The 24,676-nt window shown below is 43.7% G+C and overlaps 1 protein-coding gene across 1 annotated transcript in view; it reads left to right on the forward strand.

The window, feature by feature from the left end:
* Nucleotides 1–9,636: 9,636 nt before the first annotated feature.
* The window catches only part of pcdh11 (protocadherin 11), a gene marked incomplete at both ends in the record, with an annotated part of 62,627 nt that continues 47,587 nt past the window's right edge, over nt 9,637–24,676 (forward strand). The window contains 2 exons of the mRNA XM_084469639.1: nt 9,637–10,176; nt 15,208–17,715. Of these exons, the coding sequence (XP_084325765.1) occupies nt 9,637–10,176; nt 15,208–17,715 (3,048 nt within the window). The remainder of the gene's footprint in view (nt 10,177–15,207; nt 17,716–24,676) is intronic.

Here is a 24,676-nt window from a genome sequence, read left to right on the forward strand (position 1 = left end):
AGATTTTGCACCACTAGTGTTTTGCTTGTCGTGCAAAATTGAAAGCCTTGATGGGGTCTCTACTCCCCCATCCCCATTTCCCGCTGTCTTGTGAGATAAGAAAAATTATGTTTGATTATAGAGAATGGACTGTCGAAAGGGAAACAAAAATCTATAAACCTGCTGCTACTGCTTTTAAAAAACCTTGCCAGAGGCAAATTGCGTTTAAAATGCAAAAGTAATTATTATTTGTTCCGTGCAGGTATTGTCAAGAAGGACAACGTCGGCCTGTTGGGACACAAAGGAAGCCAGACAGTCTTACTTTATGAACTGTGACCTTGGCTGACCCCGTAAAACATCAAACACAAATCACTTAACCCATTTAGGCTCGGAACACCCCATCACTTTGCCATGATTAATGGAGCTGGAGGGAGGCTGGTATCTGGGCTTTACTGTAATCAGTGAGTAATGACCTAATCCATATACCAATGAGCCTTATGGCTCCGTCCCCAAAAATAAATAGTATTTTTTGATGATTCACTCAAGTAACTTTCTACCGATGTTGACCTTTATGATGTGTATATCAAATTGGGGGAACGATGTTTTGGCAGTTTTTGCTGAATAGCACATTTTATTAAACATGAATGTCATTGATCTCACTCTCTGCCACTCGCCTGAATCCGGCCCTGATCCAAAAAAGCCTTATTTAGATTTTTGCTTTACTACAACCTGAGCCTATCATGCTAATGTGTGAAAACTCCCACTCTACCGCCAGTCCTGAGTAATCAATCCACACTCTCAAAGTAGGTTTGCACATAGCTTATGCTATCAATCCCTCCTGGTCACCTCACAAGAAGCAACGGTTTAGATATGAATTCCCCTTGTACAACTTGCCCAAATAACGTCAGCATATGGCGCCGTTTCTATTCCTCCTTTCATGATTGAAATGTTGCACTGCCGCTATCTTTTGCTTTCGAATGTCACATGCTGTATTCCCTTAAGAGTGTCAGGCTCTCAGCGAAATTATATAATGGGAGGAATGCAGTCTGGGAAGTAGCATACTTGCAGCCTCAGTAATCATTAATGGGCACTTACTTCTGGCTTTTGGTAGTTAATATGCATGTCTCAAAAGGCCTACAGGTTAAGATTATGGGGTAGGTCTGGGGCAGGTTAGGCAGTAAGGACGGACTGTATAGGACTGGTGTCTGTTGGAGATGTATTGATGGTAATGAGACATAGGGGGCTAGATTGAAACGTGTCGAACCACGTGTTTCAATTACACGCTGTTTAATTTCCATGCTGTTGTTCCTGCTTTTGCACGGGCCCAAAGCATGACGGTAACGCCTTTTTGCTGAGCTCTGTAGATGTCCTGGACAACAGATCTGGCAGAACATATGTAAAAAGTGGCAGCAGAAAGTTATAGAGCAGTAGCCATGAAAACCGGACCTGTAGTCACTGTTGAGCCGTTTCTGTTGTAAGGCTTGGTTAGGGTTGTGGAAGATGTGGCATTCATTGGGCCATCACTGCTTTGGACATCCTTTTGTTAGAACCTGCGTTTGCTCAAGAACTACACTGGAACCATCTCTTTGGCTTGTTGCCTATTTCGTACATTAGAGGAACCAGTTTCTAACATCAGGGTTCAGGTTAGGCTAACCACCAGGGGACTACGATACGATACAACTTTATTAATCCCCCGAAGGAGAAATTTGTTAAATGTACTAAATCTAATAAGCAATTTGATTCAAGGTATTCTAAGGTAACTATTCCTGACCACTGACAATCAATAAATCATTGTTTGTTAAGGCAGGGAGTCCATGAAAACATCATCCCTATTTTTTTCTTCCTGGACTAGATCTGACACTACATCATTTGTATGTAGGGGTTTGTATGTGGGGTCTTCAGTGATGAACGACAGACCTTAGGCGATTGGCAAATTAGGCTTCCCAATTTTACAAGGCAAAAGAAGAGCTTAAATTTGATTACATATAAAGGTTGAAGTGAGACAGAAGAGAGAAGCACTGATGTTGTTGTGACACTATATGTGGCCTAAATCGGCCAAAATCTGGTCTCCTGAACCAAGCAAGAGGAAAAAGAAAAGGCTGAGATTTATTGCATGTTTTCTATTTGTGGGTCTTGGCATTTTGCTGACATAACTGGTTTGCGTTCTTTATATAGTAGCAGGTGACCACATGACAATTGAACCCATCAATGAATCCCATCTTCAATTCACTCGTCAAATAGATGATCATTTGGGCCTGTAGTTCCAGTATTTGTTGGCGCATGTCTGTTAAAAATGGAACACTCAATAACCATCAATAACCATGTCATATCTACACTGACACAGAGAAAACAGAGAACAGAAAATTATGATAATCCCCCCTTGCAGTGGTAGTAGAAGTTCAACTGTAGCCCTTTGGGACTCTTCTTGGTGTTTGATGGCCTAGTCGTAATTGAGATATTTTAATACTAACACACACGACGTAAAGTTATAATTTAAAACCAGCAATGCAAGAAACAGGACTTATTAGAAAAGTGAACAGTGCCCCCTCTTCCTTTCAGGCGGATGGTGGATTTGAACGCGGGAGAGGAGCTGTTCTAATGTGCTCCACTATAGCTACCAGTTATTCCAGCAAGATCTCTGCGCTTCCTCCGTCTCCTCCGTCTCCATCCTCAACGCAGTGCGGCTTTAAAAGGAGAGGGAGCTCTTGACTGTGCGTTTGGCTCCTCCTTCTAGTGTGATGTCAATCGGAGGAGAGAGAGAGAGAGAGAGAGAGAGAGAGAGAGAGAGAGAGAGAGAGAGAGAGAGAGAGAGAGAGAGAGAGAGAGAGAGAGAGAGAGAGAGAGAGAGAGAGAGAGAGAGAGAGAGAGAGAGAGAGAGAGAGAGAGAGAGAGAGAGGTGGGCAGTACTGAGGGACTTAGTTCATACAATACTACTGAGACAGCTACAGCTTAGCAGAAAGATACGGTGAACCGCCTCTCCCGGCTCCTGTAAGTGATGCTACATTGGTGGCACACATTTTTTTCCCCAACTCGTTTTGGGCGGACTGTGCGCACACTGTGCCCGCTCGCCGCTCTCCATCGCGCTCTGAGCGTGTACGCGCCTCGACTTCATCAAACAAGTGTAAAAAAATACATTCAGTGATCAGTTTTCTTGCCATGATGCACGTTTTTGTACACTTGGATTGAGCTTTTCTTTTTGCGCGCGTCGGTCACCAAACGACAGCACACGTTGCACTGTAGTCCGATGCCGGTGATGTTCAACAACCACAGAGCAAGGTAGGATGATGATGGTTAATAATGCGGGTTGTAAGTTAGAAACCGGGACTCACGACGTTGTGTAAACGGAGCTTGGACCAATGCGCATCTCCGCCGTCGGATCGCACAGTTCCCCAACTCCAGCCACCCCAAGAGGAATTATCACCACATCGCTTTAAAACAAAGTTATTTGCTTACCCTTTTTATTTTTCTTTCCGATGAACACCCAGGACTGCGAATGGTGTCACATGGATAAGTTTTGGTAGTGGATTTCGCCGTCTTCATCGCGTTTTGCTCTGTGGACGAGGATCCCCTCCTGATTCACTCCACTTCATGGAACTTCATCTGGTAGATCAATGATGACGCGACGTGACAGGACTTGCGATTGATTTGTCTTCGAATTCGAGTGGAAAAAGGTGAGTCGTAGAGTATTAAACACAAATTGGACCATATAGTCCACATCGTGATCTCAGTAAGTCTTCAGGAAGACCTTCGGTTTAACGTGTCCAGTAGATATGTTGTGAGAGAGAGAGAGAGAGAGAGAGAGAGAGAGAGAGAGAGCAGGGGTAGAGAGAGCGGAATCTGGCGTTAGAGCTGTGCAATGAAATGACTTCCAATCGCCTGCAAATCGATCGGTACCACATTTGAAGAGAGATAGAGATAGAGAGCGACACCTCGGCGTGCGTAATTGAAAAAGACGACGGTGCTCCAGCCCGTACCGTCCTCTCCACTCCGACGTTATTTCCCTCAGCGTGTCGTTTGATTCCCCGTAAAATGATCGTCACCAAACTGTTCCAACACTCAGATATTCGATTAAATCAGCGATGCCAATTAAATGGACGTTATTATTAAGCCAAGCAGTGTGTGTCGTGGTGGAATATGGCTGTGTGATGCTGTTGTTGAGAACCCCTTATTGGTTTGGTTCCGAATCGCCCATACCTCAATTATCATGAGGCTGCTCGGGACCACTGCGCTCCTATAGGCCCTACTTAAGACGAGGAGGGTGCATGTACTTTATCAGACGAGGAGGGTGCATCAGTACTTTGTATTGCAGGTGGATCGGCAGCACCCTGAGCTCAGGGTGCGTGGGTGCTGATATAGCGGCAGTGCGCACTTCATACATAACCTGCAAGCGGTGTGACTTCCCTTATTTGCCCGCTGAGAATATATTTTACTATTTAATTTAGTAGGCTACTAAAACTTAGGATACATAGGATGATCAAACAATATTCTATTAGTAATTAGACTATTAGGGTTGCTTATGGATCCACGCGTCAGGTTCTATGGGATGAATGGGGTTTCTTCAACATATGTATTTCACCACATATCTCGCTCGTTCATTTTAAAAATAAACAAAATGAGGCTCAACGTATAGAACGTAACCCATCACTTAAAGCCAATCCAGTGAAATTGAAATTCTCACTTAAATGGGTACAATTTTGTTATAATCTATAAATCTATATCATGTCATGTTGGCAGTCTTTTCTAGCAGAATGCATTATGGCATTTCCAAATGAGGTGCTCTAATGCATTTAGTCTAAATTGTGTTTATAGCTCTGGTAATTTGAAGACAACATTTGTAGGCATTTAGAAAAAAAGTAAAAAGGCATTCAAAAAAGTAAAATGTCCTGTGGGAATAGTTGATCAAAAGCAGCCTGTAGGTCCAGAGTCCCACGCGCCTTCAACAGTCTTACATTGTGTCTGACTCCCTGACTGGTGTTTTCATGTTTCAAATAAACATGCTCTGGGGGTGAACGTCAGGATCAGGATGTCTAATGTGTCTGGTACATCTTAATTTTCAAATGTAATGAATGCATGATTGTCTTTATTCTTACCTTAATATACTGTACCTATCATGCAGTAGCCTACTTGAACATATTGTCAACCGTATATATGAGTCAACTGAAGGAGTTATTGATTGCTGGTCTCTGTGCTTTTAAAACACTTGGCTCTATGCACTTACCCTGTATAGCAATTGATGCAAATGACAGACAGCAAATGAAGTGCTGGTTTAATTAGTCTCTGACAGTATGTTGCTCCTAATGAATGTCTGTTTGTTAATGACTTTCGTAGTGCAACACATTATTTTCTTTGATTAAGGTTTTCCTCACATCCTGTGGTTAAACGCTCACAAACAGTTATTCTTTCACGTTAATTGATGGATGGGTTAAAGGATTTGCAGATGCCTTAAGAATATACAAAGTATCCAAAACAAAACCATTCAATATTGTTTTAGGATCATATCTGCATGTAATCTGCTATGACTTGTGGTATATAATATATATATAATATATATAAGACTACAATAGTGTAGACGAACAGCGCGTAGTCATAGCGCTGTGAGTTAAGAACATTCTAGATCACTTAATGATCAAAGGTTGGATGTACTCCTCAAGAACATTTGATTCAAGATCTACTTTTTGATTTTAAATAGGCAAAAAAAAAAATTATTGTTAGTGTATGTTTTAGTAGTTGCGTTAGTATACGTTTTGTTCTCAGAATACATTTCTAATCTACTGCATGGTACTTTCTTTTCATTTTCGATACGTCGATACGTTCTGCTTAAAGGTGCCTTGCTCACTTGCAGTTTAACCACGAAGCTTTGGTTGATTTCTGCCACTGCTTCCACTCAACAATACCACCACTACCCTTCGTGCATAAACACACATTTCATATTCTGTCCACTCCCTTTTAACTAACACTTAAAGAGAGAAGAGGATACTTGTCAAGTCGAGAAAGTTTTTCCGCAACAGAAAACGGAATCCATTTCTTTATGGGGGGGGGGGGGGGGGGGGGGGTGAGGAGGAACAGGCCGATCTTGAAGGAAGTCTTCTTGCCTGTCAACAGATTTCAGACATATTCAAAGCAGCACCAAAGGCAGACATGGAGCAGAGTGGTCCACCGATACCCTCTGTGTAAAGCAAGCAGTGTATCGTATACTCGGTCGTCAAGACACACAATGTTTATTATCATCTAAGCCCTCCTGTTGCTGGCCCCCCACCGACCCCACCCCTCCTCATGAATTCTGGATATATTTTTCGCATTCTTGTATTCCTTTTTTTTTCAGTTTCCAAACTCCCCTTCCGGCCTCATTGAGATTGTGATTGTGTCACGCTCCTCTCTCTCTCTCTCTCCTCCTCTGGCTGAGGACAAACAGAGCACCGGCCTGTCCATCACACTGTGGGGAAAACTGATCCACAGCCAGCCGGCTCCTCTCCCTCGCTCTCCCTCTCTCCCCCTCGCTCTCCCCACTCTCTTATTTTTCCCAAGAGGGAGGCTTGAGTTTGCCTGCTGGATTCAACCTGCTGTCTGGGGCTCAAAATAGCATTTCAGGAGCCTAGTGAAATGTAAGCAAAGCAGACACCCTGACTGACACCTGGGGTTGTCTCCTCTGCCCCCCTCGCCCCCCCGTCGAACTAGCATTCACCAGAGAAATGTATTCAGATTCAAAACGTCCACAATAATTACACAAATTATGATTTGTATTAATAGTCTTGCTTCATTTTTTCGAAAAGCAATAACAACCTTGGAGACGGGAATGACAAGTGAGCTTGGCGGATGAGTTATGTGCTTCAATATGAGCGGCAGCGTGTTCAGTGTGGAGGACCCAGCGAGGATCATATCCCCATCACAATCCCCAGCCACTCCAGGATGCACTCTAAACATAATTATGCACTGATTCGACTTTTAACTTCTGGACTTTTGTCTCATTTGGTACAAATGGCTGCGCCCTCTCAGGAGATCACATCAAAGGGTTTCCCAGTATTGCACTGCATTTATGAAATATTCCCCCTTTATCCTTGCAGCATTATAACGTACTCTCACACGGACGTAGGATACAGCGTTTGGCACAAGGTGTGCATATGTTAGAGTTAGTCACGCGGACGTGGCTATGGTATGTTACGTAAAGAAATATATAAATAAACGACTTGTGTCATTACTTTATGAAACATATTGAAAAGTTTTCATGCCCAGATTATGATAATGCCACAGTTATTGTTCTCGGTTTATAAAAATAAAACACTATATTGAATTCTTCACTTTAATCAATTCGGTTTGGCTTGTGACTGGGGATGTTGCCTTTACCAATCATAAGAATGAATCCTCTGAACTGTAGTTAGATTTTCATATAGGATGTTGTGTGTGCATACACGCCTCACGGTAATGGATGTAAATTTCATGAAGAACATTGTAATTCTCAAAGAGCGACGTGCGATTCCCTCGCTGCTCCAGGTTCCGGCGTTCGCTGCTGCAGCTGTGAATCGTCCGGGTGACGGCTGTCACACGTTTCCTCTTGCTTCTTTCTACCGGTGCTGTCGTAGAGAGTGATAGAGTAGATGTTTGACGGCAGCCTCGCGGGTGTAATCCAATATATCTCCAGCAGGAAGCATGTGATTTTAATAAAGACTCAGGGGGTTGGAAAGGTTGACCTAAACACACAGTTGGATATGAGTAATGAATTTGTATTAGTCCTTGAATACATTTGAGCTCAAAATACTCCTGGGATAGCAGTTTTTATTTATTTAATTATTAAAGAAACAATAAACCACAGCCTCACGTGTGTGTGGCCTATCCTTAAGATGATGAATGTGGGATGGAGTAATTATGTATTTTTTTATATAAGACTGATCCTTGCACCTACAAGTATGTTTCTAAGATGCTTTATAATACTAAACAATAAACAATCTTACTCTAAGTATTGCAACCGAGGGAAAGTAAAATGGAAGTTCTTTCAAGTTCACCGTCGGGCTAGCCAACCTCATCTGTCATTGGGTTAAAGTCAACATATGCCCTCTATCACAATGCTTTGAAAAATCAATAATGTGGTGTTACGTCATACATTTTAGTTGTATTACCTATTAACAAATATGGTTATTATTGGTAATGCACATAGTGTGTCTCAATGGGCAAAAGGCATCCAATGATCTGAGCCACAGAAAACCCAATATGAGAACAAACACGATATGTGGTCCTGACCTTAAAGACCAGGATGGGAACCACACCATGATAGCTAGAACACGCTTTTATCATACCCATAATAATCCCAGACAATATCTATTCCTAGAACACAAAATCCATAAATAATCAACATCGTTTTCCTCTTCCTCTGACACTGCAGAGAGTTGGAGATGCGTTTCCAGTTGCGAGTTCACACAACAAATAGTTCACACAACAAAGACCCATTTAATTAACACTGTCGGTCAGGCTCTACTGTTCCCTTTTAAGTATATTTGCAGTGTTTATAAAGTTGTCAGATGTATTTGTGTGTTTTTGTTGTTGTTGCTAGTACGCAATTAAGTAATGATTGAACTCCAGTAATTTGACTGATAGGGACCCGATAAATAAGGCAGGGTTGTTGCTGCCATGGTTGGGCTAAAGAGCTCTTATCATATTGTTTGTGTTCATGAAATGTTTGAGAGCTTGAATGTTTACATTCAGTGCAATTGTTGCCCCCTATTAATAGTTGATGTAAACAGCTACCAGAGATTTTATGAATGTAGTTGTGTGTATGTGTGTGTGTGTGTGTGTGTGTGTGTGTGTGTCTGTATTGTTGCCCACGTAAGTTATTTGGTTCAGTGTGTTTGCTTGTGTGTGTTTGTGTGCGCTCATGTGTGTTTGAGTGTGCCAAACTGTCTGTCAGTCTGTTTATGCGTGTGTATGCTTGAGTGTGTGTGTGTGTGTGTGTGTATGTGTGTGTGTTTTTACACAACCTTGCCTGAGGCTGTGTTACAGCTCCAACCACAGCAGCTGAAGTTTGCACGTGAGCTGCAGTTTACACACACCGTGCTCTCCACTCATGGATAGGGATGTGTTTTTGTATTTTTGCTTTGCTTCCCAAAAAAAACCTTTGATTTAAATACACTGTTAAAAAATCAATTAAAATAACATTGATAAGAGCCTTTAAGACCCGATAATGAACTGATATATTTTTGAAAATACTTGATCAATGTCTCAAGGCCAACTTCCGAGCTGCTTGCTTGCAAGTTCAATGCAACAATGGACTCCAGTCGTTCATTAGAAAAATATGAAAGTGTTGGTTGGTGGTGTAGAGCAGATTGATGGGATCTGTGAACTACTAACCTTTACGTGTCTGCCTGCTCAATGGATGTCATCAAAGGTTAATTGTGCAAAACCGACGTTAATTTGCTCTCAAAGACACAAGAAGGATGTGGGCCCAGAGCTAGTTAGGAGGAAAAGGTCAAGTTCAAAACTCTCTATGAGGGAATATAGTGCTAATTACAACAAAACATGTAGCTCATGTAATTCTGAACACTGACATTGCTTCTTCCCCCCCCCCCGTCTCCCCCACTCTCCCCCCTCCCCTTCCTCTGTTGTGACAGCATCACCGCCACTGGAACGTGAACCCCCCCCCCATCCCCTCCACCCCTCCACTCTTTGAGTATGGACTTAGTGAGCCCGGCCCATGTGCTGCTGGTCTTGGTCTCGTGCCTGGTGTCGGCATGCCGGGCCCAGGAGAGGGACTACACTGTGAAGGAGGAGCAGCCCGAGAACGTCCGCATCGGGAACCTGCGGCGCGACCTGGACCTCAACCTGGACCCCAGCGTGCGGCTCTCCTCGCCGCTGCAGTTCAAGCCCGTGTACAAGACGGGCGACGTGCCGCTGGTGCGCGTGGAGGCCAACACGGGCGAGATCTTCACCACCAACCACCGCATCGACCGCGAGAAGCTGTGCTCGGGCGTGTTCGCCGAGAAGCGCTGCTACTACGAGATCGAGGTGGCCGTGCTGCCCGACGAGATCTTCCGCCTGGTGAAGATCCGCTTCCTGATCGAGGACGTGAACGACAACGCGCCGCTCTTCCAGTCCACCGTCATCAACATCTCCATCCCCGAGAACACGGCCATCAACACCCGCTACCCGGTGCCCTCGGCCTTTGACCCCGACGTGGGCCTCAACGGCATCCAGCACTACGAGCTGGTCAAGGTGAGCTCCAGGCCTGGCCTCTGGTCTTCTCTCTGCACAGGGCTCCCACCGAGCCCCAAAGGGGTTTTTGTTGCATATGTGTAGTACAATAGAGCTTGATAATATACATATAGGTTTATGTTTAGAACTTGAACTTTATCGGTTTCATTCTGCGTCTTGCTCGTGACGTGGGGCTGAATCACCCCTATCCCACTGCCTTGCTGCTGATATTATACAAAACACGGTATCTTATTCCATAATTCAGGACATGTCATGTAAATCTTTTATGTTTGCCATTCCGATTGCCATATGCTTTATATTCATTATGAAAGTAGGCCATACAAATGGTGAGGTTTGCAGGCTATAACTATATGAGATCGCTCTGTTAACAGAACAAATAAAAACAATGACAAGAGTGTGCTCCCAGAACATGTGCTCTATTAGAGCAAAGTGCAGTACTCTCTGTCCAATGAAGGCAACCCTTAATAAATGTACTGTCTAGACAACAAAGAGTGTCTTTAAATCTAGATATGCAACCCTGGACCAATCAAAACAGTTAAAAGGAAAACTCAAAGCTTAATGAATTGAGAAAGCTGATCTGAAGGTTTGGGAGTGTGTGTGGGCGGAAGGGTCCAGTCCATCTCAGAGACCAGATGAACTTACCACTGGCTTAGAATGAGCCGGATCGCGTCTGTCTGTGTCTGCCTTGAATACTAATTAGCATTTTTAAACAGTCTCTCGGCTGCCAAGCCTCTCCAGAGCTATATCGTGAATTGTTCATGCCTGGAAAATCACCAACCAAATATTCCGCTCATTAGCATGATCATCTATTGCAATCATTTGCTTTTTGTCCTTTTTTTTCTGTGGTGCAATTCCTCAAGTCTTTGACTGATGGTCAATGTTTTTGCAAAACTGTTCAACAATCACAATTTGCATATCTATTTATTAATTTTTTATGTATATATATATATGTAAGCTCTGACTTCAGAAGGCCTGCAGAAAGTCTTGGCTTTTGTATGTAAGATTTGCACAAACATCTCCATGAATAGCTGCTGGCCGCTAAACCACCCTTTGGACTATCTTTGAGACGTCCTCTGGGATTTTGCTCCAAATCGAGTGAAGTGTACATTTTTCATGTGCTATTTAATATATGAACTAAAAACTGCTGCTATTGTTTAGCGAAGCGATTGATCACCAAACCCTACAGAACAGGTGTACCACTGTAGCACTGACTGATGTTTATATAATGTTTGTGTATATACACACACACATATTTCTTACAGGGTTGTAACATATAGAAAAAGAAAAAGTATACGTTTATAAATAAATAAATAAATATATTGCACATTTATATTTTTTATATCTCTTACAGCCATTGCATCAATTATACATTGCATTACTCGTTACATATGCAGCAAACTCATTTTGAGTGGAATTCAGTAATTATCCTTTGTAAGATATTTTTTTGTAAAACCTCACTGCTGCAGAGGTTGTTTAAGTTCTTCCAAAAATAATCCCATGCTCGGTGAGAAGAGTTGCCTTCATGAATTAAATTGTATTCCATTATAAACATGTCAAGGCTTATTTAAATCATTTGTTGTCTGAGGCCATTTTGTTTCACTACTCTTTTCATTTAAAACATAATTTAAAATAATCAGGGTGCAATCAAGAACAACACGTACACACACACATTCCATGAGGCTAAATGGCCTCCCCTTTCCCATCTTCTAGTGGGTGTTTGGGGTTGGTGTCTCTAGGCTTGGAATCCTGTGCATTTCATCTTCTGTGAATCACAGATGGCTCCATATGTGGAGGTTTGTTTACTTTGCTGGAGATTTTCTGGAGGACCCTCAAAACCTTTAACCTCACCTGTGCTTGATGCTTTTCTAAATCTGAAGCTTCTTCTAACAAAAGCTACTCTCCCTTGAACTGGATCTTTTTTTTAGGTTTAACTGGGATTTCCAGGAACAAACACTCATTGCTAAACATTGGCGGTTTTCATTAGCATATTTTGACGCATTTCCCTCAACAAGGGGTTGACGAAAACAGACAAACGATCCTGAGCTTGGTTGTTTTTAATTAAAAGCACGAGGTCGTAGCCAGGGGCAAGTGTAGATGGGAGATGGCAAAAAAAATAAAGTCCTCAGAATAAGAGAGAGAGAGTGAGAGTTTTTGCAGCATAATGAAAGGTGCTATAGCCTGTGATAAATGGCCCCTCCCCAGGTAATGCCCATCCATGGGCATCACCGTGACTACAGCCTGCCTCCCCACCGCCCTGATATATTCACAACCCAATCTTGGTCTCCTCTGAGTTTTAATAAGGTCATCAACTTGCCTAAAAGACTCATTCACTGACAATCTCGAGCACCTCACCGTCTTCAGAAAGGGGATCCACAGCCGTCCTTTAAGCCCTCCTCTGACGCACGTCAGTGAGTCTCCTCAATCATTTTCATTAAAAAAATAAGCCAATTTTCAATTGATATCATGCTGTGAGCAACCCACATGCACTCCCTACACAATAAAACCGCCCATGCTGCGCTTATGTGAAACCCGACGGCCTATTTCCAGAGTTCACGAGGTCATCCATATGAAAGGTGAATGTGTATAATGTCACACTGAACTATTGGGAAGGCGCCCTTCGTGCCCGGCCCTGGGTCCTCTCCTGTGACTGATTCATACGACTACTTGGCCTTTTCTTAGCCTGTCCTAGATTTTATCACAGTCCACCAGACTAATTCTGCAGTCAGGAGGCGACGCAGGCCTGAGAGATAGCTCTCTTTTAACTTATTGAAATGCGCCGAGCGTAGCCTGTCAGTTGTAAAACTGAAACCGAGGGGGGGGAAAAAAGCGTGGAAGAACTTCTCACTCATAAATCATCACACAGAATCCCCCCCTCCCCCCCCCCACCCCCACCCCACTATTAACAATAGCCTATGCTAAATGGCAGTGTCTTTTTCATAGTGCGATATCTCTTCAAACAAATGGGGTTTTTAAACCTGTGATGAAGTCGGTTGAAATCGGGGGCACTTACTACTAGAATTAGAGCGACTGGGAGGTGTTAAAGCTAGGCTAAGGGGAGAGAAGCTCTCCTCAATGTATATTTTGTGTTTCGCAAATGTCTCCAGTAAGCTGGCGGCTCCATACATTTCCATATGTCTGGTTATCTTGTTTTCTACTTTTTTTCCCCTAGCCCGAAGGATCACAAAATACCCTTTGAATGATCATTCCTGCAATGTTGGCCCTGTTAAGTAGTTCTGTCAATCACTAACACGGCCACAGCATTTCAGCGACAGGCAATTTTTGAGAGTACACAATAATTTGCTTGCTGCTGTTGCATGTGTTTGCTTATGTGCACCATGTCAATGTCGCTGCTGGGTTTCAGAGTGTCTGGCGCTTCAGGTTTTAAACACTACTGGAAAGTTCAGTCTACTATACAGCCAATCCATGGTCCATGTTCTGTCCCTCACTTGTAAGAACGTATGTATCTTAATCTCAACTGAGAGCGGTGCCTAGACAGCGTAATCGCTTCCAACATGATGTGCAGCATGACGCTTATCTCCTAAAAGAGGATGCTTTTCCTTGTTTCAGCATGAAACTGCTTCTGACTGAAGGAGCTTCAAAGGGCTTCTTTGTTTTTTAATATGCATGCAGCTCATTCATTGGCTTGATCTTCTTATTTCCTTATCTCTCTCTCTCTCTCTCTCTCTCTCTCTCTCTCTCTCTCTCTATTTTTCTCTCTCTCTCTCTCTCTGTTTTTCTCTAAGAAAATACATAGTCATATATATATATATATATATATATATATGTGTATATATTGTACTGCATCTGGAATCATAAATATTTGTGCTATTGTTTTTCTTTCGGGTGGAAGGCAATTACTTTGATAAGTCAGAACTGGTGTCTCGTGGGGATTACATCTGCATTTGTTTGCATTCCCCCAGGCATTATTCATGCGCAGATTTAGCCCCTTGCTGAGCAAAAAGGATTTTTGATATACTGCTCCCTCAATCTCACTCTCCCTCTATCCCTCTCTCTTTAATTTGTACTGCTCTGGTCTTGCAGTGCATGTAAAACCAGAGCTTATCTGTGTACGATAAATGTTTTCCCCTTTTCAGTTTTTCTAACATGAGGTTGATTCCAGCAAGGCTGCATGCTCTTTTACTGACACACACACATGCACACACACACACACACACACACACACACACACACACACACACACACACACACACACACACACACACACACACACACACACACACACACACACACACACACACACACACGAACAGGGGAGAATGGAATATAATTCGAGTCAAGCTAAAGGAAGCGGCCGTGAAGTGGCTAATAAGCTAAATGATGGCATTTCAACCAACGGTCCCTGGGTGGATTACAGTGAGGATGGGTTCATTTCAGCAGTTTGTGAACGACTAGCTAATAGTCAAAATAAAGCATTTCTTTTGTGCCTGATGAACATGAATTAACATGCAATATATACACGTTTTAAGGGAAATTATTGAGCAGTCTAGGGCTGGTACTTAATGTTGTAAAAAGCTTTTGATCTACAAGTACGAGGAGTACAAGTGAGCCAACGGGAGAGCACAGAGCCAAGAATCAGTCGTACAGTTAAAGGCCGTCAAGGGCTGTTTATTTAACTCTTCACATTCAACATTCACTTTAATCTCATCCCTGAAAGAGGTTGAATTCCCCTTGGAACACACACACGCACGCACGCACGCACGCACGCACGCACGCACGCACGCACGCACGCACGCACGCACGCACGCACACACACACACACACAGACACACAGACACACACACACACACACACACACACACAAACACACATCCCCCAATAATGTGTTAATATATGTCCTCTAAAATAAGCTACTACCCTGCCAGCATATGTTTTACTAGACACTATTAAACATTATTAATGGTAGTTCTTGTCGTTCAGTGAAATAGGATACTTGTTAACATAATGTAAATGACAGTCAGTTGAATATTCTGCGTGGTAATTGCTGTGATTTTGTTTTTATTCTCTTTGCAGAGCGTGAGTGAGTTCGGCCTTGACATCATCGAGACCCCCGAAGGCGATAAGTGGCCCCAGCTCATCGTTCAGCAGAACCTGGACCGTGAGCAGAAGGACACCTTCGTCATGAAGATCAAGGTGGAAGACGGTGGCAACCCTCCAAAGTCCAGCACCGCCATCCTCCAGGTCACCATCTCTGACGTCAACGACAACCGGCCCATCTTCAAGGACAGCGAGCTGGAGGTCAACATCCCGGAGAACGCGCCCATCGGGACCTCCGTGGCACAGCTCCACGCCACCGACGCAGACCTGGGCTCCAACGCTCAGATCCACTTCTCTTTCAGCAACCAGATGTCTGCCGCCACCAAACGCCACTTTGCCATCGACGGCTCCTCGGGTATGGTCACCGTCAAGCAGCCGTTGGACCGGGAGGTGACGCCGGTCCACAAGCTGATTGTTCTGGCCAGCGATGGCAGCTCCACCCCCTCCAGATCCACGGTGACTGTAAACGTGACGGATGTTAACGACAATGTGCCCTCGATAGACATCCGCTACATAATTAACCAGGTTAACGGGACCATTGTGCTGTCTGAAAATGCTCCTCTCAACAACAAAATAGCCCTCATTACAGTCACGGACAAGGACGCTGATCTTTACGGCAAAGTAGCCTGTTACACTGACCACGATGTCCCTTTTCGGTTGAAACCAGTCTTTAATGACCAGTTCTTACTGGAAACGGCAGCCCCACTAGACTACGAGACAACGCGGGAATATGCAATTAGGATAGTTGCCTCGGATAGAGGAACTCCACCACTGAACACCTCAGCCATGGTTTTAATTAAAATCAAGGATGAGAACGACAATGCACCTATCTTCCCCCAACCGGAGATCCAACTTTCCATACCGGAGAACAATGACCCATCAACACAATTAATAAAAATCAGTGCCACCGACGCTGACAGTGGACATAACGCTGAGATTATTTATACGCTTGGCCCTGATGCGCCTGACGGGTTTAACATAGACAGGCGAACTGGGATCCTCTCCGTAGGCAAGCGGCTTGACAGAGAGAAGCAGGAGAGGTACTCGTTCACTGTGGTGGCACGGGACAACGGCTCCACGTCTCTGCAGAGCAATGTCACAGTCAGGCTAATCGTGCAAGACCTCAATGACAACAGCCCTGCGTTCACACATCCCGAGTACAACTTCTATGTGCCCGAGAACCTGCCTCTCTACGGAACCGTCGGCTTAATCACAGTCACGGACGCGGATGCGGGGGATAATGCTGTTATAACCTTGTCCATTTTGAATGGGAAAGATAACTTCCTCATCGACCCTGTAACCAGCGTGATCAAACCCAACATCACATTCGACAGGGAACAGCAAAGCTCTTACACATTCATGGTGAAGGCAGTCGATGGCGGGCAGCCGCCCACCACCTCCTACGCCAAGGTCACGATCAATGTGGTTGATGTGAATGACAATCGCCCCGTTTTTGTCATCCCTTCCTCCAATTACTCCTATGACCTTGTCCAGACCTCCACCAACCCCGGTGCAGTGGTCACCAGAGTGTTTGCCATTGACAATGACACAGGTATGAATGCTGAGCTTCATTACAGCATCATCAGCAGCATCATCATAACCTCCAGGGTCTCCCCTAGGGGCCTGTTCGCCATAGACAAAGCTACAGGGAATATCACCCTACAGGAGAAAATAGTGACAGCTGATCACGGGCTGCACAGGCTTGTGATTAAGGTCAAAGATCTGGGCCAGCCTGAGTCCTTCCACGCCATTGCACTCATTCACCTGTTTGTAAACGACACTGTCTCTAATGCCACCTATATCCAAGAGCAGCTGCGGAAAAGTATGGAGACACCTTTGGACCGTAACATTGGAGACAATGAGGTGACGCCCCAAGCCAGTGGATACGTGATCGTTGTCATAGCGATTATAGCCGGAACCATGACTGTCATCCTGGTCATATTCGTGACGGCCTTGGTACGCTGCCGGCAGACACCGAGGCACAAAGTAGTACAGAAGGGCAAGCAGAGCGGAGAGTGGGTGTCGCCAAACCAAGAGAACCGGCAGATAAAGAAGAAGAAGAAGAAAAAGAAGCGGTCCCCCAAGAGCCTGCTCCTGAACTTTGTGACCATCGATGAATCCAAGCCTGATGACCCCACCCACGAGCACATTAACGGCACGCTGGACCTCCCCGTGGAGCTGGAGGAGCAGACCATGGGGAAGTATAACTGGGCCACGACGCCCACCACCTTCAAACCCGACAGCCCAGACTTAGCCAAGCATTACAAGTCTGCGTCCCCCCAGCCCACCTTTCAAATCAAACCAGAGACACCGGTGGCCCCAAAGAAACACCACGTAATCCAGGAGCTCCCCTTGGACAACACGTTCGTGGTGGGCTGTGACTCACTCTCCAAGTGCTCGTCGACTAGCTCCGACCCGTACAGTGTCTCAGAGTGCAGCTGTCAGGGGGGATTCAAGACCGCAGGGCAGATCACCACTCGACAGGTAATTCATGACTTCCTTTTTAAACCCACCCACACTAGTCTCCTCTCGGAGTCCTACTGCTGTCCCCAAATAGGGAATCTGGAGGGGGGAGGGTGGCGGCATGGACCTGGGGAACTCAGCCACACAGACCACCATGTCTACATGAATGTCATCTCCAACAAATACTGAGCAGGCTGCAGGTTTACAAATAATGGGCTACACAGAATAACTTATTTTCGGGAAAACATGGTTTTCATGATATTTTATAATCATCTGTAATTGCATAATCTCAAAGAAAACGCATGTCCAGGTTCATAACCTTTACCAAAGCCTAGAGTAAGCCTGGAAGTGTAATTGTTGTATCTAGCAATTCTATTCAATTCGTAAGTGTGAATGGCTGGTGAAAGAGCCTTTATTGAAGAGACAATTGCCCTTGTAGCTTTGATCTCCGCACTGCTGTATTTAAGGTCCAAGGGGTGGAAGTACTGAAAGCTAATCTGACATGACCCATGTTTTTTAACAAGCCACGCTGAGTGGTCAGTTAACAAATGTGGCAGTCACAGTAAGGCATCGATATGGGAGATTCACTGCTTCGAGTAATAATTGTAGTCAAAAGGTGACAAAGCAGTGATTTTTGCCACCACAAGGGCTTTACAAATGCTTAAAAGGCTTCACAGATGAGGTGAAAAGTTCTGGGTTTTTGTACTCAAAACATGAAATGCCGTCTTCAAAGTGCCACTGAATCTTTGTGGCAGAAATAAATTAATTTAAATGTCAAAGTATGTCGCAGTGCTTATGATTCCCCTAAGAGACGTGCCAAATGTAAAGTGCTCCAATAAATAAAATAAAAAACGGAGGGAAAAAATTAAATGAGATGTGAGGAGAGGTAGCCCAGAAGAAGCTCTCCTGCAAATGCTAGCGTGAAGCACTCTGGGAAAAGTGACGAGCCACTGATGTGTGGGAAGGGTGAAGATGATAGGGAAAGGTTTACATACTGAGGCAATCTTAGATCTCGGACCTGCGAATACCACACACATACAGACATAGGCTGAGGCTGTATGCACACCTTAGATACTGAAGATGACACAGATGAATGTAGAATTGATACATGATTTACTCTGATTGGATAATCTTTCTCATGAAAGATACAATGTGTGGAATATGTTTTTTTTGAAGAATATGTGAATGTAGATATGGGAATTAAGGGTTATTTAATGTAGATATATCTACATTAATATAACTACACAAAAAATCTTAACAATCTACATAAAAACTATTCACACAACTATTCTTTTCATTTACATTAAATTACATTTGTGCTGGCTTATTTTCACCTTGTTGTTTCATGTTGATTATTACATATATATTATTTATACATTTCTGGGTCAATTGCATCATACCGCATCAATGATTTGAGATGCCTATTAATTTTGTCTCACCTCGATTGCGACCACTTTACCAAATCATTGGGTGTTCTTACACATTTTTCACATTTTGCTCCCAAGATGCCCTTCTTTGAAATCCTCTGAGCTTTTTAAAACCCCTCGTGACATAGATTTTCTCCATAAACGCCTGTTTATCCCGTGGAATTATTGTTGGTAGGATCATTAATGGCGACACCCACATAGGCTTGCTAGTCATCCCCACTGATCCACCTTTTATCTGAGACCATGGCTAAAGCACAGCTCTGCACACTGCTACATAGTGCGCCGATAGGAGCTTACCAACATCACGCCTTACTTCTGAGGAGCATTTCATTTTGTAACCTCCTCAACCCACTCCGTGACAAATTGTCGGGATGATTCTTTTTTATTGCCTGCTTTAAAATAGGCAGAAAAATTCAGTCAGTCTGAAGAATTAAGAATTATCCTCCGTTTACATTTTCACGTTTTGCAATTTTTTTCAGGGGAAGACAAATTATTAGACATTAATTTATGATCAAGGACAACAACATATCCTCGTTTTCCAACACCGTATCCTACGCTGCTGATGTTTCTATACATATAGAAATGAGAGCGGTCAAATGATGGTCTGTCATAACTCCGTTAGTCCTCCTAGCTGACAAACCACGTTTTCTGTGGCGTTAACCAAACGATACATTTACTCCTCTCCTTCCCCCTGAGCGATCGATAAGTGATGCCTTCTTAAGATATAAGATTTCCCTGTAGTTTTTGGGTGTGCTTATTTAAAACCAGGTTGGAAAAATTACCCTAAAAAGGCCGCTGGCATGACAATTTATTTCCTGACGAGGAGACTATGGCTGCAGAGGTTAATTAAATGCACTAAAGGGTTAATCACTCGTTACACAATATGATTAAAATCACTGTAATTAGGTTTCAAATGAGGTTGATAAGAAGCAGGGAAAGAAAAAAGCTGCAGCCTTCCTTTAAGATTATCGGGGATCAGATGTGCTCTCCCCCGGGGTGAGAGAGATCCTGAGGAGGGGGAGATGGACGACCAGATGACCTCCAGCCCGGTGTGGGGAGCCCCACCACTCTATAATCCTCCCCTTATATGATCCCATCTCACTCAAATCTTTCTCATTGTTCAACTAAAGCTACGTTAGACACAAACGCATTGCAATAGCACCCGTAGTGATTGATTAAGAAGTGATAGTCAGATCTCGAAATGGATAAAGAAAAGTCAGAACATTAATAAGCCTTGATTGATTTAGTGCCCAAACTGCTAACATCAAAAAAAGTATTAAAAAAATACAATAGTGCCTTAGATTCACCCATCAAAGGGAAGGAGAGAGCGAGGGGAGGGAGGCATCCAGATGAAGGTCATAGCAAAATGTTTTGGCGAGACATTACAGATGTCGCCGCTAAAGAGGAAAGCTTGTCAGAAAGGACGCCTCGGAGAGCACATATTTGTGCCACCATATGGCCCCATTATACTCAAAAGAGAGTCATTTGCAAACTCCCTCTCTCTGTCCCCTTCCTCGCTCCCTCCGCACTTTTTCCTGGCTTCTCCTCCGACATCCCCCCTCCTCTTCAGTTTGTTCATCTCGTCCTTTTGTTCTTTCAATGCGCTGCCGACATCCTATTGGAGGTCAGTGTGCCTGCGGCGATAAGCGTGTCCTGCTCTGTGTTTCCCCGGACCCAGATCAAATGCCACGCCGGCTCTTCATCAGCTCACATATCATGAATATTGTGGAATGCATGAAGCCCATGCATTTCCTCTTCTGTTTTGGTCTGTCTTTCCTGGAAAGGCTCACGGTGGGGGTGGGGGGGGGGGGGGGTGGGGGGTTCATTGTGTATAGAAGTGACTCGCAAAAATGAACTCCTGTCCGATCTTCGTTTATTTACATTTTTTAAGTATGTCTACACTACACTACACATACCATCGACTTTTGATCACCATATGTGCTCAATTATTCTCCATTTATTGTAAAACCCTCAAATTGTAATTTTGAGATAAAAAAGAAAAGGGAATTGGAGGAACAAGCCTTGCACGGTTTGACTAAACAGCCTTGGGTTTGTGTGGTTGAGGTGCTTAGGGTCGCTCGTTCACACAAGGAACGTACCACGATAGAGAAGTGCTCATGTTGACTCATATGATGGAAATGGCCCAGAGACGGGGCCGCCTTCTAAGAGGTTAACTAGGTTGGCTTTCCAGATTGTATGCTTCTCATTCAATGCTCTATTCTTCTATCCATTTACCGTTGTGTTTTTGTCATGCTTTCCTCATGGCTCAGGCTAATATCTTTAATTGTATGCTAATGTCGTGCTATGATAAAGGTTGCTAACATCTTGTCTGCCTGAGATGTTGGTTAAAGATGCATTTCTGATGGGTGTTTCGTTGATTTTTTTTGTTAAATCTTGTACATATCAGAAGACCCACAGGCAAGGGTCCCAAACCGCGGGCTCTAAATTGATTCCAAAATGGCTTCCAAGGGATAACGAGGAGCCGTGTGATAGTGTGGTGGGAGACAAAAAAAAGACAAATCGGATGTAATGATTGGCTAAGACTGCATGCTCTGATAAGTACAGGAATAAGACAAAAAGCAAAATCTGTGACACTTGCAACATTCTTCAAGGAGACCTGACGAGACAAACGCGTTGACTGTCAGCCATGCCTTGAAGAATGCTTTACTTATTATTTTGCAGCCTAGGTTGCACAGAGCTCAATGATATTGTAACAACAATCTCCCTATATCTGTCTGTCTCTCTATATTTCAGGAGACGGCACTGAAACCACCACACTATGGCACACTCTGTGGTACAGCCCGCTCCCACAGGATTAAAATCAATCTCTAGCTCCCACCAACCTCAGGGGAGGGAAACAAAAGCAAGAGGGAGAGATATGAAAAGAGAGGGAGAGAAGGGCAAAGGGAGGAAGGAATGAAGCAAGGAAGGAAAGACGAGAACTGTGAAGAGGTGAAACAAGTTCTTTACTGTCTCAACAGCCTCAAACTCCGCCTCTTCGCTCAAGTGGCCCAGGGAGGGGAGGGGAGGAGGGGGGGGGGGGGGGGGGGTGGGTGGGGGGCAACGTGCACTTGGATGGCCGTTCAGCGGGGGGGGTGGGGGGGGGGGGGGGGGGGGTGACAGATGCCCTCAAACTTGATGAAGCTCCTCTTTCGTGGTGACGCTGAACTGCTTTCCTCAAACCCCTCCCCACACGGTGCGTTCACTCTCCTGCTTTGTCGAGGATACGCTTTGAGGTCATAACAAAAACTAACATCCAAACTCAAGTCCCACCCCTCCTCCGCCACCGCCGCCGCCGCCGCCACCGCCACCGCCACCGACCACGCTGTAAAATAAGTAAAACACAGTCAGCAGACTTGTACAAAGTATGTTTATATGTATGTGTGTATGTTTATCTATCACAGAGTTGATGGTGTTTATATTTATTGGTTATTATTTTTATTTTATTGCTTTGAAAATTGCCACGTGGACATTTTATTTTCTTACATGATGTTTTTGTATGCTTTAGTAGCTCTTTCTGGGCTCACAGAGCTTGTGACAAATAGTGTTTTGTTTTTATTAAATGCTGCAGAGTCTACAATGAGGCCTATATCAAGTGTTTTATGCCCACCTCACAGTTGAGCCTTTTTTACTTTTGGTACAAATATTCCCCTTTTTTTCTGTCCCCCACTTTTGATGCCACTAAAAGCAGCATTTCATAAATAATGTGGCTGATGTTAGAGTCCAACGCATGGCCCCAGTACAACGGTACCACTTAATTTTTTGTGCATCGCCACCACCCCCCTCCACACACACACACACACACACACACACACACACACACACACACACACACACACATACACACACTCTGTGCGCCAGCCGCTGTGGGATGCTCTCAAAGCGGTCAGAAAAGCGAGTGGGGAGTAAATAGTCGAAGTTAAGCCACAATGACACAGGACTAAACGGCCAGTCCTGTAAACAGAAGCTGTTTACGGGACTAAACGGCCACTCCTGTAAACAGAAGCTGTTGATGGAGGGCAGGAAGAGCCGAGGCGTCGCACTAAGCCTAACCTTTGTGTGTCACACTGACCACTAAGCCGCGGTTGACGTAACCAGTGGGGGAAAAAAGGAGATAGAAATGAAGAGCAAAAATTGCGTTATTAAAAAATAGAAAAAAAAGAAGAACTCAGACTGCGAAAAGCAGAACAAATACAAATCCTCAGGCAGTCTATAACAGAATTTGACTCAGTGGGCTTCAGCACAAATTTGCTTAATTCTGTGCACTTATTTATATTGACCTTATTTATTAAAGTGACAGTTTAAGATAGGGAATGCAATGCAACACCAAATAGAGGAGGTAATCCAGGCTCCGACCTAAAAGCAGCAATAAAAAGGAAACACTCGACAAGAACAATCCACTGTAGTGCACTTATTTCTTCACAGCGCGCACACGTTTAGCCTCCGCTGTAGTCCCTCACATAGAATATAGAGAACACTTTACTTACTTCTACACCAGTAACTTGATGGTTAGCAGCATTGTTGTCCAGTAGTCCTGTTAATTGGTAAGCCTAAGAATGCTTCGATAGGTAAAGCCCAGGGGGCTATGCAGTACATATATATATATATAAATATATAAATATACAGTATATAGCCATAGAATTAAAACCATTAAAATAGACATGGCCTGCATAATTGAGTTATTTAGGGTGGCATTGACCGGCAGCCATTTTTTTAAATGTGTATTATATACAACACAAAAATTAAAACTTGTCCAGCAATCAGTTTTTTGTCTTATTATCTGAATATGGTGTTAGAAGATGATGTCTACTTTAAAGCTTTTAATTTGATATCTGACCTCATAGCGAGTGACATTGCTGTATCAGAGGAGGTGTGTTCATGTAATTATGGTATCAAACGTATTCTCCACTGCGTAGGAGCCCAGAGTATGGTCTATACATAGCATCCTAGCACTGTGTAATGGTTAGATTTGCCTGATCTTTGGGGAAAAAGACAAAAAAAGAGAAAAACAACTCAAAAAAAATCACAACGACACCCATATATGGGTATACTTGTACGGGAGACAGATAACCTCACTTTTATTCAATGTGAAATACAATACGCACCTTACATGATCTTTGTAATTGACTTTGAGTTGCCGGTGTGTTGAGAAAAATGTAAAATGTTTGGTTTATGTATGTGTGCGCTTCTGAAATTGATTAAAGTCTTTTTGCATTGTAATTTTATTTCCATGACTCTTATTGTTCATCTGAGGGAAAAACAAACAAACCAAAAAAGATGGTATTGTTCTGCATAAATAAGCATTATCACATCTCTTCCATTTCCCTCACTTAAAATTTTTAATTTTGCGGAGTGTAGTATTACGTTACTATATACTAGAAAACTAATTATAGAAAGGCTGACGCTATAATGGAACGGATAGAGAATAAAATACATATTTCATAGGACTCAGTGAATGTGCTGTACTGATCCAACACTAGAGCCAGACCGGTCCTGTTAAAAGTGTGCTTTTGGAGCGTTACAACTTTAATTGGCTCATCACTGACGCTATACAG

This window comes from Micromesistius poutassou (assembly GCF_964030765.1).
Source record: "Micromesistius poutassou genome assembly, chromosome: 6".
Classification (NCBI taxonomy): Eukaryota; Metazoa; Chordata; class Actinopteri; order Gadiformes; family Gadidae; genus Micromesistius; species Micromesistius poutassou.